General features: G+C 46.3%; 1 protein-coding gene across 1 annotated transcript in view; it reads left to right on the top strand.

Annotated features, from left to right (window-relative positions):
- Window positions 1–4,460: 4,460 nt before the first annotated feature.
- LOC145343975 (ADP-ribosylation factor GTPase-activating protein 2-like) overlaps window positions 4,461–16,508 on the top strand; it is a 58,153-nt gene continuing 46,105 nt past the window's right edge. The window contains exons 1-8 of the mRNA XM_080190566.1: window positions 4,461–4,534; window positions 5,302–5,420; window positions 5,987–6,059; window positions 6,561–6,692; window positions 7,093–7,173; window positions 7,253–7,364; window positions 11,204–11,260; window positions 12,397–12,449. Of these exons, the coding sequence (XP_080046692.1) occupies window positions 4,463–4,534; window positions 5,302–5,420; window positions 5,987–6,059; window positions 6,561–6,692; window positions 7,093–7,173; window positions 7,253–7,364; window positions 11,204–11,260; window positions 12,397–12,449 (699 nt within the window). The 5' untranslated portion in view covers window positions 4,461–4,462. The remainder of the gene's footprint in view (window positions 4,535–5,301; window positions 5,421–5,986; window positions 6,060–6,560; window positions 6,693–7,092; window positions 7,174–7,252; window positions 7,365–11,203; window positions 11,261–12,396; window positions 12,450–16,508) is intronic.

Raw genomic sequence — 16,508 nt, forward strand, 5'->3', positions numbered from 1 at the left:
TTACCTTTGGCAAGGGGAGAGCACTGAACCTGCGAGGGATACCCCTCTGGGAGCAGAGGATAAAAAAGCACAAGGCTCGGGGCCCTCCCGCACCTTTGGGGGATGAAGAGCACTGGACCTGTGAGGGACACTCCTCTTTAAAGTTTTAAGTTCATTTATTAGTCGCAAGTAGGCTTACATTAACACTGAAATGAAGTTACTGTGGAAATTCCCAGTCACCACACTCTGGTGCCTGTGTGGGTACACTGAGGGAGAATTTAGCACAGCCAATGCACCTAAGCAGCACATCTTTCGGACTGTAGGAGGAAACTGGAGCACCCAGAGGAAACCCATGCAGACATGAGGAGAACGTGCAAATTTAGCATGGCCAAGCACCTAACCAGTACGTCTTTCGGACTATGGGAGGAAACTGGAGTACCTGGAGGAAACCAATGCAGACATGAGGAGAATGTGCAAACTCCACACAGACCATGATCCAAGCCGGGAATCGAAACTGGGCCCCTCAAGCTGTGAGGCAGAGTTGCTAACCTCTGTGCCACCCACCAGAGAACATAAGAACATAAGAAGTAGGAGCAGGAGTAGGTCATCTAGCCCTTCGAGCCTGCCCCGCCATTCAATAAGATCATGGCTGATCTGAAGTGGCTCAGTTCCACTTTCCCACTTTCTCCCCATAACCCTTAATTCCCTTGCCTACCAAAAACCTATCTACCCGTGACTTAAATATATTTAGCGAGGTAGCCTCCACCACTTCAACGGGCACAGAATTCTAGAGATTCACCACCCTTTGAGTGAAGAAGTTCCTCCTCAACTCTGTTCTAAACTGCCCCCCCTTATCTTGAGGCTGTGCCCTCTAGTCCTACTGTCCTTTCTGAGTGGGAGGATAAAGGAAGTTGCAAGGCTTGGGACCCTGAGGGATTGGAGAACTCTGGACCTGCGAGGGACAGCTTTAAACAGCGTGCTGAGTTTGAAAAATCCAAGAATCACGTCAGGAAAGCAGAAAGTAGACTAGTTAGTGATTAACTGACATTAGGGGCTGTTTTAAAGAGCTGAAATTTAAATAATTTAACAAGGTAACAGGAAGCCAAAAAAGTGAAAAGAAAAAAGTTTAAAGAAAAGTGAATCTAACCTTGATTTAGATGTCACTACTATCTCCCCTACTCCAACTTCAGTTATTAACATCGTAACCTGTAAGCTTCCTGCCCTCCGCCAAGCTAATTTGAATCTCCCAACAGCAGTAGCAAAGCTCCTTGTGAAGATATTAATCCCAGCCTTGTTAAGGTACAACCCATCCAGATTGTACAGATCCAATCTGCCCCAGAAGTGGTCCCAGTGCCTCAGGAATCTGATGCCTTCCCTCCAACATCAGTCCTCCAACCAAGTTTTCAATCGCTTAGTCCTTCTATTCCCATGCTCAATAGCAAGTGGCACTGGGAGTAATCATAAAATTTCTGCTCTTGAGGTCTTGCTTTTTAATTTCCTTCCTAACTCCCTGAAATCTGTTTCAGGACCTCATCTTTCTTCTTACCTATGCCATTGGTACCAATATTAAAAACAGCTTCTGGCTGTTCAATCTCCTCCAGAAAGATGTCCTCCAACCACTTTGTGGAGACAACCACACCATCCTGAAGTCACATTTACTGCTGTAGGAATGCCTCTCTGATCCCCTGATTAAAAGTAAAGTTTACTTATTAGTCACAAGTAAGCTTACATTCGCACTGTAATGAAGCTACTGTGAAAATCCCCTACACTGTGGAATCCGTGATCCCCCTATTGATCTTGCACTTTTCTTCCGCCCCTCCTGTGCAGCTGAACCCACCATGGTGCCACAGACTTGGCTCCCTGATGAAGAGTCATAGTCCTTACCAGTATCCAAAATGAATAGGCAATTAGCATGCAAGATAGTGCAGGAGTCACCTGAGTCTATCTGTCCGATCTAAGACTGTCTTACAGACATCCACTCCCTGTCCGCTTGCATGCTCTTAAACTGTACATGATGGAAAATCTCAGCAGGTCTGACTGCATCTGTGGGGAGAATAGAGCCAATGTTTTGAGTCTAGATGACCCTTCGTCAGAGCTTGGCTAGACTCAAGGCTCTATTCTCTCTCCACAGATGCTATCAGACCTGCTGAGATTTTCCAGCATTTTCTGTTTTTGTTTCAGATTCCAGCATCCACACTATTTTGCTTCTACCTTTACTTTTAACCTGGTGTGATCATCTCCCTAAACAAGTGAGCCACTTACTTCTTTGCCTCACAGATGCATCACAGTGACTGAGCCACCCCTCAATTACCAAAGCCCAGAGCTCAAACTTCTATAGCCACTGACACTTCCTGCAGATCAATTCATCTAGGACACATGGTGCATCCAGTCATCCTGAACTGTAGTTACGCCATGAGAAAGAGCTTTAAGCAAGAAATTACTGGAGTGTAAGAAAGTATTGAAATAATTGTGAGGGACTTCAATTTTCATGTAGACTGGGGCGACTAAATTGACAATGGTGGTGTAGAAGGTGAGTTTGTCGAATGTTTTCCTGACTTTCTTGAAATAATATATAGTAGATTCAACTTGGGACAAAGAAATTTTAGTTTTAATATTTTGTAATGAGGCAGGGTGTTAGTAATCCAATAATGAAAGATCCATTGGGAAGGAGTAGTATTCCATGTTAAATTTGAATGTGACGTATTCCAATCACAAAAAACCAATAAACTGAAATAAATAAATTTGCAAAAGAATTTTGGGGGTGAATTTGAGCCCACATTCTGTTTACATGAATGATGACACATGTTCCAAATCCAGAAAGCATGATTTACACCCGCAAGTTTGGAATCTCAATCTTACCTGCCCCTTGCCAGTGGCATGACATGAAACATGTCGCTGAACTACAGAAAGTTAATTTTAATACATTAGCATGTCATTAACAAGCACTCTTGCCAGGAATCCCCCCCTCACTGGATGATCCGAGGGCAACAGCATGCATCATCCTGGCGCCATTTACAACTGACATAAAGTTGAGTGTAGCCCCCAGGAGAGAGAGATATGGCCTGGAAGTGACCTGATAATGTTCCTTGGAACTGCACTTTCCACAGATTGGCACTACCTGATTGGCACAGTTGTGATGCCAATCTGGCAGCACCAAACACTGTCAATGGGTGGACCCTATTTTGAGCCTCATCGGGAGAGGACTTCATTCAGATTTGTTTGTGGGCCTGGAGCAGAGGAGCAGGGCATGCAGCAATAGCCTTTGGAACAGTGAGTTTCAGCTGCATAGAGACGCCACAGAGTGCAGAAAGAGGCCATTCAGCCCATCGAGTCAGCACTGACAACAATCCCACCAAGGCCCTATCCCCGTATCCCTACATATTTACCCGCAAATCCCTCTAACCTACGCATCCCGGGACACTAAGAGGCAATTTTACCTTAGCCAATCAACCTAAGCCGCACATCTTTGGACTGTGGGAGGAAACTGGAACACCTGGAGGAAACCCACGCAGACCTGAGGAGAATGTGCAAACTCCACACATACGCTGACCTGAGCCGGGAATCGAACCCAGGTCCCTGGAGCTGTGAAGCAACAGTGCTTACCACTATACTACCACGCCGCCCACGCTCTGACTGTGGGGAGGGGGGAGGGGCCAATGACTCCAGTGGGGGAGAGGAGAGAGAGAGGCTGGGATTAATGGTGGAGGTGAAGAGTATTCCAATGATCGGGGAGGGAAAGCGGCAAACGTTCGGAGGTATGGGGAGAAGGGGTCAATGATTGGAGAGGGCTCTGGGAGAAGAGGCTGATGATCATGGGGGTGCTTGGGGGAGAAGGGGCAGATGATTGTGTCGGGCAAAGAAGGAGCAGATGGTTATGGTGATGGAAGAAGGGGCAAATGATCAGGCAGGCTGGGGGAGAAGGGTCCAATGATCGTGAGGGGTCTAGGGGAGAAGGGGCTGATGGTCATGGGGGAAGGGGCACATGATGGGGTGGGGGGCACTCCAAAACTTCCATGCTGAGCTGGGGGGGGGGGGTGGAATGGCGAGGAGGTCAGGTTCTGATCAGGGCGCCAAATCTGAGCAGCCAGATTTTCACCGTATGTTGAAGCGCTTCGGTGAGTGAAAATCATGCCTCCTTAATTTTTGTGGCAGAATCTAGAGAGAAACACACCGGTTTTCATGTTGGAAACAGCACACTGCCACTTTTTAGAAAGATTGCCTCAGAAACATAAATGGGTCATTTTCCAGCTGGCAGCTCCAGCAATTAGTTATATGGTGACAAAGAACAGTGCTGGAACCTTTGACAAAGAGACAGAGAATAGTTATCACAATTTGCTGATGATACAAAGCTGAGCAGAAAAAAAACTAATTTTTTTTGGAAGGCGCTATATAAATGTACAGATGCCTATTCTGCTGGGTGCATGCGCACTCGGATCTTCCTATTGGCGCATGCGCCGCTCCTTTCCTTTTCGGTTCCGGTGTCATGGCGGACGGGCCGAGCAAAGCTGCGATTCAGGCTGTGTTTCGGCGTTTGCGGGCGACACAGAGCAATAAGGTCAGAGAGGCCGGAGCGGGAGATTGGGGCATTACAGGCTTGAAACCCCGGGATCAGGCTCGGGAGTGGGAGGAACATAGATTCCCGCCCCCTCTGGACTTAACCATTACTGACCAGACGGTGGTGGGCCCGCCCACAGGGGGATGGAGCTGATTGGATGGTGTATTTATCTGTCACACCCATGACTGACAGAGTGTGTGTGCCCTTTACCTGCCCTGTCTCTGAGCAGAACTCCCCACTCTCCTGACGAAGGAACAGTGTTCCGAAAGCATGTGGGTTTACTGCCAAATAAACTTGTCTGGCTTTAACCTGCTGTTGTGAGACTTCTTACTGTGTGTAAACAGTCCAACGCTGGTATCTCTACATCATGGCACAGTAGTGGTACTGCTGTCTTACAGTGCCAGGAACCTGGATTCAATTCTGGCCTTGGGGCACTGTTTGTGTGGAGCTGCACATTCTCCCCATACCTGTGTGGGCTTCTTCTGGGTGCTCCGGTTTCCTCCCACAGTCCAGAGATGTGAGAGTCAGATTGGTTGACCATGCTCAATTGCCCCTTAGCATCAGAGAGGTTCACAGGGTAAATATGTGGTAATGTGGATAGGGCCTGAGTGGGATTGTTGTTGGTGCAGACTTGATGGGCTGATTGTCCTCTTTCTGCACAATAGGTATTCTATGATAAACTCCTCACCTCCTCTAGCCGCTTTCCATGGTGGTGGACAGTGTTCTAGCTTTATCTTCTGTCTCTGATGTTTATATTCATTATGCAGAGCTGTTTCGACTGTGGTGCCAAGAATCCCAGCTGGGCCAGTGTTACCTACGGGATCTTCCTGTGCATTGACTGCTCTGGAATCCACCGTTCACTGGGAGTTCATCTTAGCTTCATCAGGTAGGGGGTATATGCTGACTAGGCAGGGATACGCACTCTAGGGATCACAGCTCGTGTCGCTTATATCCATCATTCCAGGAGCACAGATCTGCTATTGGTTCAGATGGGTTCAGAAGCAGATTTTGAAACTAGTACTGAGCCCAAATGACATCTGCAGCCTGAGTGCAGTTAATTCATTGTTGGATGCACCAGCAGGGAGGGCTTCTGTGGTCAGCTCCCCTGTCCCTGTGCTGAGAGTAACATGCCAGCATCAGCTGGGGGGAGGGGTGGGGGGGGGGGGGGGTGGGGGAGGAGTGGGGTGGAGGGGGGGGTGGGGGGGGGAGGGTGAGGAGGGGGAGGGGTGGGGGGGTGGGGAGGGGTGGGGGGGGGAGTCATGGAGCAGCAGGTCTGCATGACACAAGTGAATGATTACCATAATTGGGGCCCTAATTTGCACACACTGCAGTGGCCAGTTCACACCTCGGGTTCCATGGTACAGTTGGCCTATTCCTGGCTTGTGTTTCCTGGTACAATGGGCTGTTCTTGTCCTGATATTTTTATTCTGTATTTTGCTGCTTTTTCTGCAGATCTACTGAGCTTGATTCAAACTGGAGCTGGTTCCAGTTGCGGTGTATGCAGGTGGGAGGCAATGCAACTGCGGTAAGTGATTCACCATTTCCAGGTTTCCCATTCTTGCAATTGGAATCGCTCAGCACAGGGACTAGTTCTCCCATAAATTCTCTTTTGTGTGTACAATGCTGTGGGCATTAATTAACATCACTTGCATGGCAGTTTTAGCTGTGTTAGAAACAGTAAAGCTTCTTGTCCATCACACGCTCCCAGGACAGTACAGCATGGGATTAAATACAGAGTAAAGCTCCCTCTACCCTGTTCCTGTCAAAACACTCCCAGAACAGGTACAGCACGGTATTAGAAACAGCAATGCAGTGACACATAGCACTCCCACTGCCCCAACTGGCAAGGATGCTGTTAGATATAGTGCTGTGTGGATCTGCACTGTGGATCTTGCTGTCACATATAAAAAGTGTGGAGCAGGGATGAATTGAGAAATTTGAAATGAGCTCTAGTTCTTTTTTGCTTGTGTGTTTGTTTTGAGTTTGAACTGGATGTTGAGGGATTGTTTTTGACTTTGCCTCTCAGGCAGCCTTTTTCCGCCACGATGGTTGCATGACAAAGGACGCAAATACCAAATATAACAACCGAGTAGCTCAGCTGTATCGAGAGAAAGTCAGGACAGCAGCCATAGCTGCTGTGGAAAAATACGGCACAGAGGTAGGACACTAGGTTTGTACAATGGTAGTTTTTGGGGCAGTGTGTTGTGGTGGTACTAGGTTGGATGGTGGTGATAGGCTGGGCCATCAGCTTGTTTTTGGTGGCACACCAGATCACTGGCAAGATCCCTGAGTTGGGAGAAATACATTGTCCTTAGTTGGGGTCACTGGGTGATGTGGGGTTTGCTGTGTCATAGCGGATTTGGTGGGGGTCAGAGTTCACTATATCAATAGGTTGCTCAGTCATGGAATGGGGGGGGTTGCTGTATCAAGGTGGTGTTGGTGAGGCAGTGGGGTCACTGTAGTATTCAGTCACACTGGTATCTCGTGCAGTTCACTGCGCCCGCCATTGCTTTGCTTATTTAACGCTGTTTAACTTTGATCCTTCATCCTTCTGGCAGCTGTGGATTGATGGAGGCAGCACTTCACCAAGCCCATCGCTAGGCCAAGACGAGAAAGATTTCTTTGTGGGGCTCTCTCAGGTGAGTGTCCTCTAGACTGCAGCCTTTCCAATTGGTCCACAGGGTAAGAGTTTTCTGATTGTTTGTGTACTGCCCTCAGAGCACTGCTGATTGGGAGAGCAGTCTGCAATCGGAGAACAGCAGCAAGGAGCATTTAACAGAGCTAGTGGAGACAGCCAAGACACAGAGCAAGAATGGCAGCAAACCCTGTGGTAGGTACATTCATAGCATGGTTACAGCGCAGAAGGAGGCTATTTGGCCCGTTATGCCTTTGTTGGGAATCTGTTTTGTCTTTTCCTTGCGGCCCTTCGCATTCTGTCAAGGAGCAGTTGACTGTAGTGCAGGATATGCATGTGTCTGAAAAGGAAGGACAGGAAAGGCAGGATTCAGGAACTGTGGATGACCAGGGAAATTGTGAGTCTAGTCAAAAAGAAAAAGGATGCATGAGGGAATGAAATCTGCAGTTCTTACCCATTCTGGCCTACATGTGACTCCAGAGCCACAGCAATGTGATTGAGTCTCAACTGTCCTCAGACAATTAGGGTTGGGCAGTAAATGCTAGCCAGCCAGTGATGTCCCACGAATGAATTTAAAAAAAAATAAGGTTTATGCAACTAAAAACAGATGAACCACTTGAAGAATACAGGGAAAGTAGAAAGAACTCAAACAGGGAGTCATGAAATGACCTTGACAGGAAGGATTAAGAAGAATCCCAAGGCATTTTATACATAGTTTAGGAACAAGAGGGTAGCTAGAGAAAGAGTTGGTCCACTCAAAGACAAAGGAGGGAAATTATGCATAGAACCAAAGGAAGTGGGTGGGATCCTTAATGAGTACTTTGCATCGGTTTTCACAAAGGAGAGGGACACGTTGAGTGATGGTGTCTTGGAGGGGCATATAAACCCACTGGCACAAGTCACCATGACGAGGGTAGAAGTGTTAGGTGTATTAAAAACATTAAGGTAGACAAATCCCTAGGGTCAGATGGCATCTATCCCAGATTACTGAGCAAGACAAATGAGGAAATTGCTGGGCCTCTAACAGAAATCTTTATTTCCTCATTGGCCACAGATGAAGTTCCCTGGAGGATAGCCAATGTTGCCCCGTCATTTAAGAAGGGTAGCAAGGATAATCTGGCTAATTATAAGTCAATGAGCTTGTGTTAGTGATAACAAAATTGTTGAAGATTCTTAGGGATAGGATCTATACACATTTGGAACTGAATGGTCTTATTAGCAACAGATTGCATGGTTTTGTATGAGGGAGGTCATGTCTCACTAATTTGATTGAGGTTTTTTGAGGAAGTGACAAAAATGATTGACGAGGGAAGGGCTATGGAAGTTGTCTACATGGACTTTAGTAAAGCTTTTGACAAGGTCTCTCATGGTAGGTTGGTATAAAAGGTTAAATCACATGGGATCAAGATTGAACTAGCTAGATGGATTCAGGCTTGGCTTGGCCATAGAAGATAGAGGGTAGCGATGGAAGGGTGTTTTTCTGAATGGGGGTCTGGAACTACTGGTGTTCCACAGAGATCAGCGGTGGTACTTCTGTTTGTAATATATATAAATGACCTGGAAGAAAACGTAACTGGTTTGAATAGCAAGTTTGCGGATGATACAAAGATTGCTGGAGTTGTGGATAGTGATGAAGATTGTCAGTGAATACAGCAGGATATCAACAGGCTGGAAAATTGGGCGGAGAAATGACAGATGGAATTTACATAAGAACATACATAAGAAATAGGAGCAGGAGAAGGCCATCTAGCCCTTCGAGACTGCCCCGCCATTCAATAAGATCATGGCTGATCTGTCGTGGCTCAGTTCCACATTCCCACCCTCTCCCCATAACCCTTAATCCCCTCGCTTATCAAAAACCTATCAACCCGCGTCTTAAAAATATTTAGCGAGGCAGCCTCCACCACTTCAATGGGCAGAGAATTCCAGAGATTCACCACCCTTTGAGTGAAGAAGTTCCTCCTCAACTCCGTTCTAAACCGCCCCCCCCCCCTTTATCTTGAGGCTGTGCCCCCTAGTCCTACTGTCCTTTCTGAGCGGGAAGAGTCTCTCCACCTCTATCCTATCCATCCCATTCATCATCTTATATGTCTCAATGAGATCTCCCCTCATTCTTCTAAACTCTAACGAGTACAAGCCTAGTTTATTCAGCCTCTCCTCATAGCTCAACCCCCTCAACTCCGGTTACAGCCTAGTAAACCTCCTCTGCACTCCCTTCAAGGCCAAAATACCCTTGCGTAAGTGCGGCGACCAAAACTGCACACAGTGCTCCAGCTGCGGCCTCACCAATGCCTTATACAGCTGCAGCAAGACCTCCCTACTTTTATATTCAATCCCCCTCGCTATGAAGGCCAGCATCCCATTAGCCTTCCTGACCACCTGCTGCACCTGCAGGCTGGGTTTTTGCGACTCATGCACATGGACCCCGAGGTCCCTCTGCACCGTCGCCTGCTGCAGTTTTTCGCCCCGTAAGTAATAGTCCTTCCTACCATTATTCCTACCAAAGTGGACCACCTCGCACTTGCCAACATTAAATTCCATTTGCCAGTTCCTGGCCCATTCGCCCAGCCTATAAATGCAGGCTGATGCATTTTGGTAGATCCAAGTCAGGTGGGAGTTATAAAATAAATGGCAGAACCATCAGGCGCATAGACACACAGAACTGGGATCCACAGGTCCTTAAAAGTGGCAGCACAGGTAGAAAAGGAGATGAAGAAAGCATATGGCATGTTTCTCTTCATTGGACGGGGCATTGAACATCAAAGTTGATAAATTATGTTGGCTATATAAAAAAGTAGGTTAGGCCACATTTGGAATATTGTGTTCAATTCTGGTCCCCTCACTACCAGAGGACTTGGTAGCTTTGGAGAGAGTGCAGAAAAGGTTAGCGGATGTTGCCTGGTATGGAGGGTATTAGCTATGAGGAGAGATTGAATAAATTGGGATTGTTCTCCCTGGAAAGACAGAGGCTGAGAGGCGACCTGATATAAGTTTATAAAATTATGAGGAGCGTAGATAAGGTGAACAGTGGGGAGCTTTTTCCAAGGCAGAAATGACAGTCATGAGGTGTGGAATGTTCAGGCGAGGCATGATGGCACAGTGATTAGCACTGCTGCCTCACAGCTCCAGGGACCCAGGTTTCATTCCAGGCTTGGGTCACTGTCTGTGTGGAGTCTGCACATTCTCCCTGTGTCTGCGTGGGTTTCCTCCGGGTGCTCCGGTTTCCTCCCACAGTCCAAAGATTTGCGGGTTAGGTTGATTCGCCATTAAATTGTCCCTTCATCTCCCGGGATGTGTAGGTTAGAGGGATTAGCATGGTAAATGTGTGGGGTTGTGAGGATAAGGCCTGGGATGGGGCTGTTGTCGATGGAGACTCAATGGGCCAAATGGCCTCCTTCTGCACTGTAGGGTTTCTGTGAGATGTGTGGGGGAAGTTTTTTATATGGGGTGGTGGAGGCCTGGAGTGTACTGCCAAGTGAGGTGGTTGAGGCAGATACGTTAGCGACATACAAGACTTTTCTGGATAGGCACATATACAGGAGGGGAATAGAGAGATACAAGCAGTTGGTCTAGGTAGGACAACGTGATCACGCAGCACCGTTGGGTGGGTCGCGAGGGAGTGCGGCACCGTTGGGTGGGTCGCGAGGGAGCACGGCACCGTTGGGTGGGTCGCGAGGGAGCGCGGCATAAATGGAATTGGCTACCATGAATACTGTGTTACAGTAGTTAACCACTTTGGACATTGAGGTGAAAGATGCTGTAAAACTTGTACTTTGTTGTTTTTTTAGACTAACAGTGTGAGCCTCTGAGTAGTGAACAGCTTTCATCCAGTGCCATCTCATTTAAAATGCAGCAGTGGCCTTCTTCCCCATTCTGGCTGCACTCTTTCACCATTCCAGAGTGTGTTTACATATTGGCTGTATGAATCCTTCTGTGATCATGGAGATGGGTGATGTCGGGGGGGTTGCAGATGGCCGCTCACATTTGTAGTATACTGGATAAAACTATCCCATTAACACATTCCTCTATTACAGAATCTGAGCAAGGACCCAGCATAAAACACCTCTCTGCTTCGCTGATGACCACGTTAGGTAAGAACAACTGTTAGATAGGCCTGAGCACCTCTTCTCTCCCCTCCCACCTCCCAGTCAGGTGGGCCTGAGCTGCTCCCCTCCTGTTCAGTGGAATGTGGCAATCCTGTGCACATGCAACGGTCAACAAATGGCTTATGCGTTGCACTCAGAGCTCATGTGGGCCTGATGTGGCCTCTGGGCCGCAGAGGCCCACGACTGAGTTAGAGTCAACCACGTTGCTGTTAGTTTGGAGTCACAAGTTGCCCAGATGGGGTTATTGGTGAACTAGATGGGTTTTTACAACAGTCCTAGTTCCATGGTTACCATTACTGAAGCTAGCATTTTATTCCCAATTTATTAATTAATTGAATGTAAACTCACCCAGCTGCTGTACTGGGACCTGAGCTCATGTCTTCTACATCTAGAGCATGGAAGTAACTTGGAGCATTTGGAAGTAATTGAGATGAATAGCATCGATAGGATCATAGTGACAAAAGGAGGCCATTCAGTCCATCAAATCTGTATCCTAACCATGCCCATCCCCTCTGTAATCCCTTGTATTTACCCTGATAATTCCCCTAACCTCAATATATTTGGACAGTAAGGAACAATCGTGCATCATCAATCCACTTAACCTGAGCATCTTTGGACTGTGGAAGGAAACTAGAGCACCCGGAGGAAACCCACGAGGACACAGAGAGAACGTGCAAACTCCACACAGATAGTCACTCAAGGTCGGAGTTTAACCCAAATCCCTGGCACTGTGAGACAGCAGTGCTAACCCCCGTGCCACTGTGCAGCTTTTATATTTAAGGAAAGCTCAGTAAAGATAAGAAATGAATAGAAGGAGATGCTGACTGGGGGAAATGAAGGAAATTGGGAGGAAGCACATTTTCCAAACAATCACCAGCGTAGCACTTGAGGGCTCAATGATATTTTGTAAGGTCTAATTCTCTCCTCCACTGGCTATCCCATTCTTACTACCGACTAATCTGCATGAGCTTTGGACTGAGTGAGAGCTGGGCACCGGAGAGAGGGGTAAACGCTGGGGTCTGTGGGTGCTTCATTCACAAGGTGCTGAGCAATGACTAGGTTCCCCTGACAGCCCCCGTCTGCCTTCTCTAACCCTTTTTTAATCTGTGTTTCTTTTCCAGAGCTGAAACCCAGTATTATTGGGAAGAAGAAACCGATGACAGCCAGGAAGAGGGTGAGTGAAAGCAGATGATGAACTAACTCTTCACATTGCCCTGTGCTGCCTCCTTCAGCCTGACTCTGTACAGTGTCTTCTTGAACCTACCCTGGTACTGACTCTGTGCAGACAGTGAAAGTGGGGACTGTCTGGTGCAGCTTCTGTCTGGAAGAATCCAGAACAGAGAGACCAAAGGGACTGAGTTGGACAGAAAGAGTCTCACTTCATTTTGCTGAAGAATAGACTGTGGCAAATAGAGGATGAAAGAACTCCTGTACAGAAAGAGGGCTATCCAATTTTCTGCCACTCTTCCCTCAGCCCTGAAAATTCCTTCTTTTCAATGATCTGTAGTATTTCCTTTTAAAGTTACTATTGAATCTGCATTTAAAACTCATCTGCATCATCTGGTTACTGACCCCCAGCCACAGAAAACTTTATTTCAAACGCCTTGATTAAGTCATCCCTTAATCTTCTCTGCAAGAAGCTGCCTTCGATCAGCTGAAGGAGCCATGAGCTCTGAAATAACAGGTAGGACATGGATATTCTGGTGAAAGGGCAAAGATTGAGATGTGAGAGCAGAATTAGTGACTGAAGCCACTGAATGTCAACATTTGTGAACAGGTGTTAGATAGACGGATAGGGGATATGGGGCATTTGGACTATTGCTGTCGATTGAGTAAGAGTGAAAAGACCTGTATCTCTGTTATAGTTTTAAGAATAGGACATTCAATCATTGGATTGTGTTGAATTGTGGAGCAAGCTCTTCTCCTGTTTCTGGTGGCCCAATCAATATTTCCCTCTCAATCAACATCATTAGCTGTGTAGTTCGCATATGCAACACTTGGGGTTGTAAGGTCTTTTGGGATGCCCCAAGATGATATATAAATGCATGGCCTTTTCCCTTAATTCCCATGGAAATTGTCTAGTTCAGGCATTGACAAGGCACAGGGCAACAGAACAAGATTCACTAACTTTGAACAGAGTTGGAAGTTAGAGCAAATTTCTCCACCTACAGATCAGAATGAGAGAAGCGTTGATTAATGACCAGCTGGTCATTGATAACCAGCTGAGGAGGGCCAATTGAGGGTTTAGATTTACAGTGCTGTTAAGTTTTATTAGGGACTTGTTGTGATTTACAGAGACATTTAAATCGCAAGGTGTTTAAATGGAGTAAATAAGGAGAAACTGCAGTGGCAGAAGGGTAGGTAATGGGAAGAGTCAGATTTAAGGTGATTGGCCAAAAATTCATTGACGCTAAGTTCTGAGCTGGAGCCCACTGCCTAAAAGGTGCCACAGCCACATTCAATAGTAACATTGCAAAGGGAATTGGATATGAATTGAAAAGAGAAAAAATTGATCAGGCTATGGGGAGAGGGCAGGGGAGTGAAGCAAATGAGATAGCTTTTTCAGATAGCCTCATCGAATGACACAAAGATTGATAGGACAGTAAGTTGTGAAGAGGACAACGAGGCTACAAAGGGAGTGGATAAAGATCTAGCAAGTGGGGCATAATGTGGGATTTCTCATTTTGGCAGGAAAAGTAAACATAAACTTATCTGAATGGTGAGAGATTGCAGAGCTCTGATATGTAGAGAAATCTGGATGTCCTAGTATAGAATCACACTAAGTTAGTTCTTATTTATTTATGGGAGCTTTCTTGTGAGATGCTGCCTTGAAACGCTGCAGTCCCTGAGGTGTAGGTACACCCGCGGTGCTGTTAGGGAATCAATAACAAGATTTTTGACCCAGCGACAATGAAGGAACGATGATATTTTTGTAAATCAGGATGCTGAGTGACTTGAAGGGTCATCTCCAGGTGGTGGTGTTCCCAGATATCTGCTGCTGTTGTCCTTCAAGATAGTAGTGGTCATGGGTTTGGAAGGTGTTGCCTAAGGAACCTTGGTGAGTTCCTGCAGTGCATCTTGTGGATGGTATGCACAGCTGCCACTATATGGTTTGTGGATTGGATATAATCAAATGGGCTGCTTTGTCCTGGATATTGTTGGAGTTGTACTCATCCACACAAGCGGGGAGTGACTATTCCATCACACTCTTGACTTGTACATGGTAGACAGGCTTTGGGGAATAGAGAGGTGAGTTACTTACTACAGGATTCCTAGCCTCTGACCTGCTGTTGTGATCACAGTATTCATATGGCTTGTCCATTCAGTTTCTGATTAATGGTAACCTCCAGGGTGTCAATAGTGGGGGATTCAGCAGTGGTAATACTATTAAATGTCATGGGGCAATGGTTAGATTCTGTTGTTGAAGATGGCCTATGCCTGGCACTTGTGTAGTGTGACTGTTACTTGTTGCTTGTCGGCCCAAGCCTGGATATTAATATGAAAGCAAAACAGAATCTGAAGAAGAAACAGAAAGTATTGAAAAAATGTAGCAAATCTGACAGTATCTGTGGTGAGAGAAACAGTCAATGTTTTGAATCCAAATGACTCTTTAGAGCTAGAGTTAATTTGGTTAATCCGCTTCTGTTTCTGGTTAATGGTAAACCCCAGGATGTTGATAGTGGGGGCTTCAGTGATGATAATTCCATTGACTATCAGGAGGTGAAGTTTAGATTCTCTCTTGTTGGAGGCAGTCATTACCTGGCACTTGTGTGCTGTGAACGTTGCATGCCGCTTTTTAGCACAAGCCTGGAGATTGTCCAGGTCTTGCTGCATTTGGACATGGACTGCTTCATTACTTGAGTCATGAATGATGCTGAACATTGTGCAGTCATCAGAGAACAGCCCCACTACTGACCTTATGATGGATGAAAGATCATTGATGAAGCAGCTGAACATGGTTGGAACTGGGACACTCCCTTGTGAAACTCTTGCAGTGATGTCTTGGAAATGAGATGATTGACCTCCAAACACCACAACCATCTTCCATTGTGCCATGTATTATTCTAACCAGTGGAGACTTTCCCCCTGATTCCCATTGATTCTGGTTTCACTCAGGCTGCTTGGTGCCATTCTTGATCAACTGCTGCCTTGATACCAAAAGGCAATCACTCTCACCTAGTCTCTGGAATTCAGCTGTTTTGTCCATATTTGAACCAAGTATGCAGGTAAAACAAGTAATTAGGAAAGCTAATTGAATGTTATAATTTATTGTGAGGAGAATTGAATACAGAAGTAGAGAGGTTATACAGTTTTACAGGGCATTGGTAAGATTGCATCTGGAATATTGCGTACAGTATTGGTCTCTTTGTTTAAGTGGCAATGAAAGTTTATTAGATTAGTAACTGGAATGGGCAGGTTCACTTGTGAGGAAAGTCTAGGTTTGTATCCGCTGGAGTTTAGAAGAGTAAGAGGCATATAGATTGAAACAGTTGAGACCCTGAAGGGTATTGACAGGACGAATGTGAAAAGGATGTTTCCTTTTGTGGGAGAATCAAAAACTAGGAGTCACCGTTTAAAAATAAAGGGTCACTCACAGAATCCCTACAGTGCAAAAGGAGGCCATTTCAGCCCATCGAGTCTGCATGAACTTTCCAAAAGAGCATCTTATCAAGCTACCCCTTCCACCGCCCTCCCCAAACATCTCCATAATCACTTGCATGTGCCCTGGCTAATCCACCTCACCACACGTTTTTGGAAACTGAGGAACAATTTACCATGGCTAATCCACCTAACATACACATTTTTGGATTGTGGGAGGAAACTGGATCACCCGAAGGAAACCCCCACAAAGACAGGAAGAGCGTGTAAACTCCACATAGTCACCCAAGCCCGAAAGCAAACCTAGGGGCTATCAGGTGGCAGTGCTAACCAATGTGTCACCATAAGGAGAATTATTTTCTCTGAGGGTTGCAAGTCTCTAGAACTCTCTTCCTCAGAAGTCTTTGAATATTTTTAAGGCTGAACGAGATAGATTCTCGATTAACAAGAGGGTGAAAGGTTATCAGGGTGGATGGGAGGTTACAGTCGAAACAACCATGATCTTATTGAGTGGCAGAGCTAGCTCGAGGGCCAAGTGGCCTACTTCTGCTCCTAATTTGAATGTTTGTATATTTTGCCTCTTCTCCCATCTGTGAAAATGCATCACCTCTGTCTCTCTCTTTCTCAAATTCTA

This window comes from Carcharhinus amblyrhynchos, chromosome 6 (assembly GCF_965287045.1).
Source record: "Carcharhinus amblyrhynchos chromosome 6, sCarAmb.v2.hapA, whole genome shotgun sequence".
In the NCBI taxonomy this organism is placed as follows: domain Eukaryota; kingdom Metazoa; phylum Chordata; class Chondrichthyes; order Carcharhiniformes; family Carcharhinidae; genus Carcharhinus; species Carcharhinus amblyrhynchos.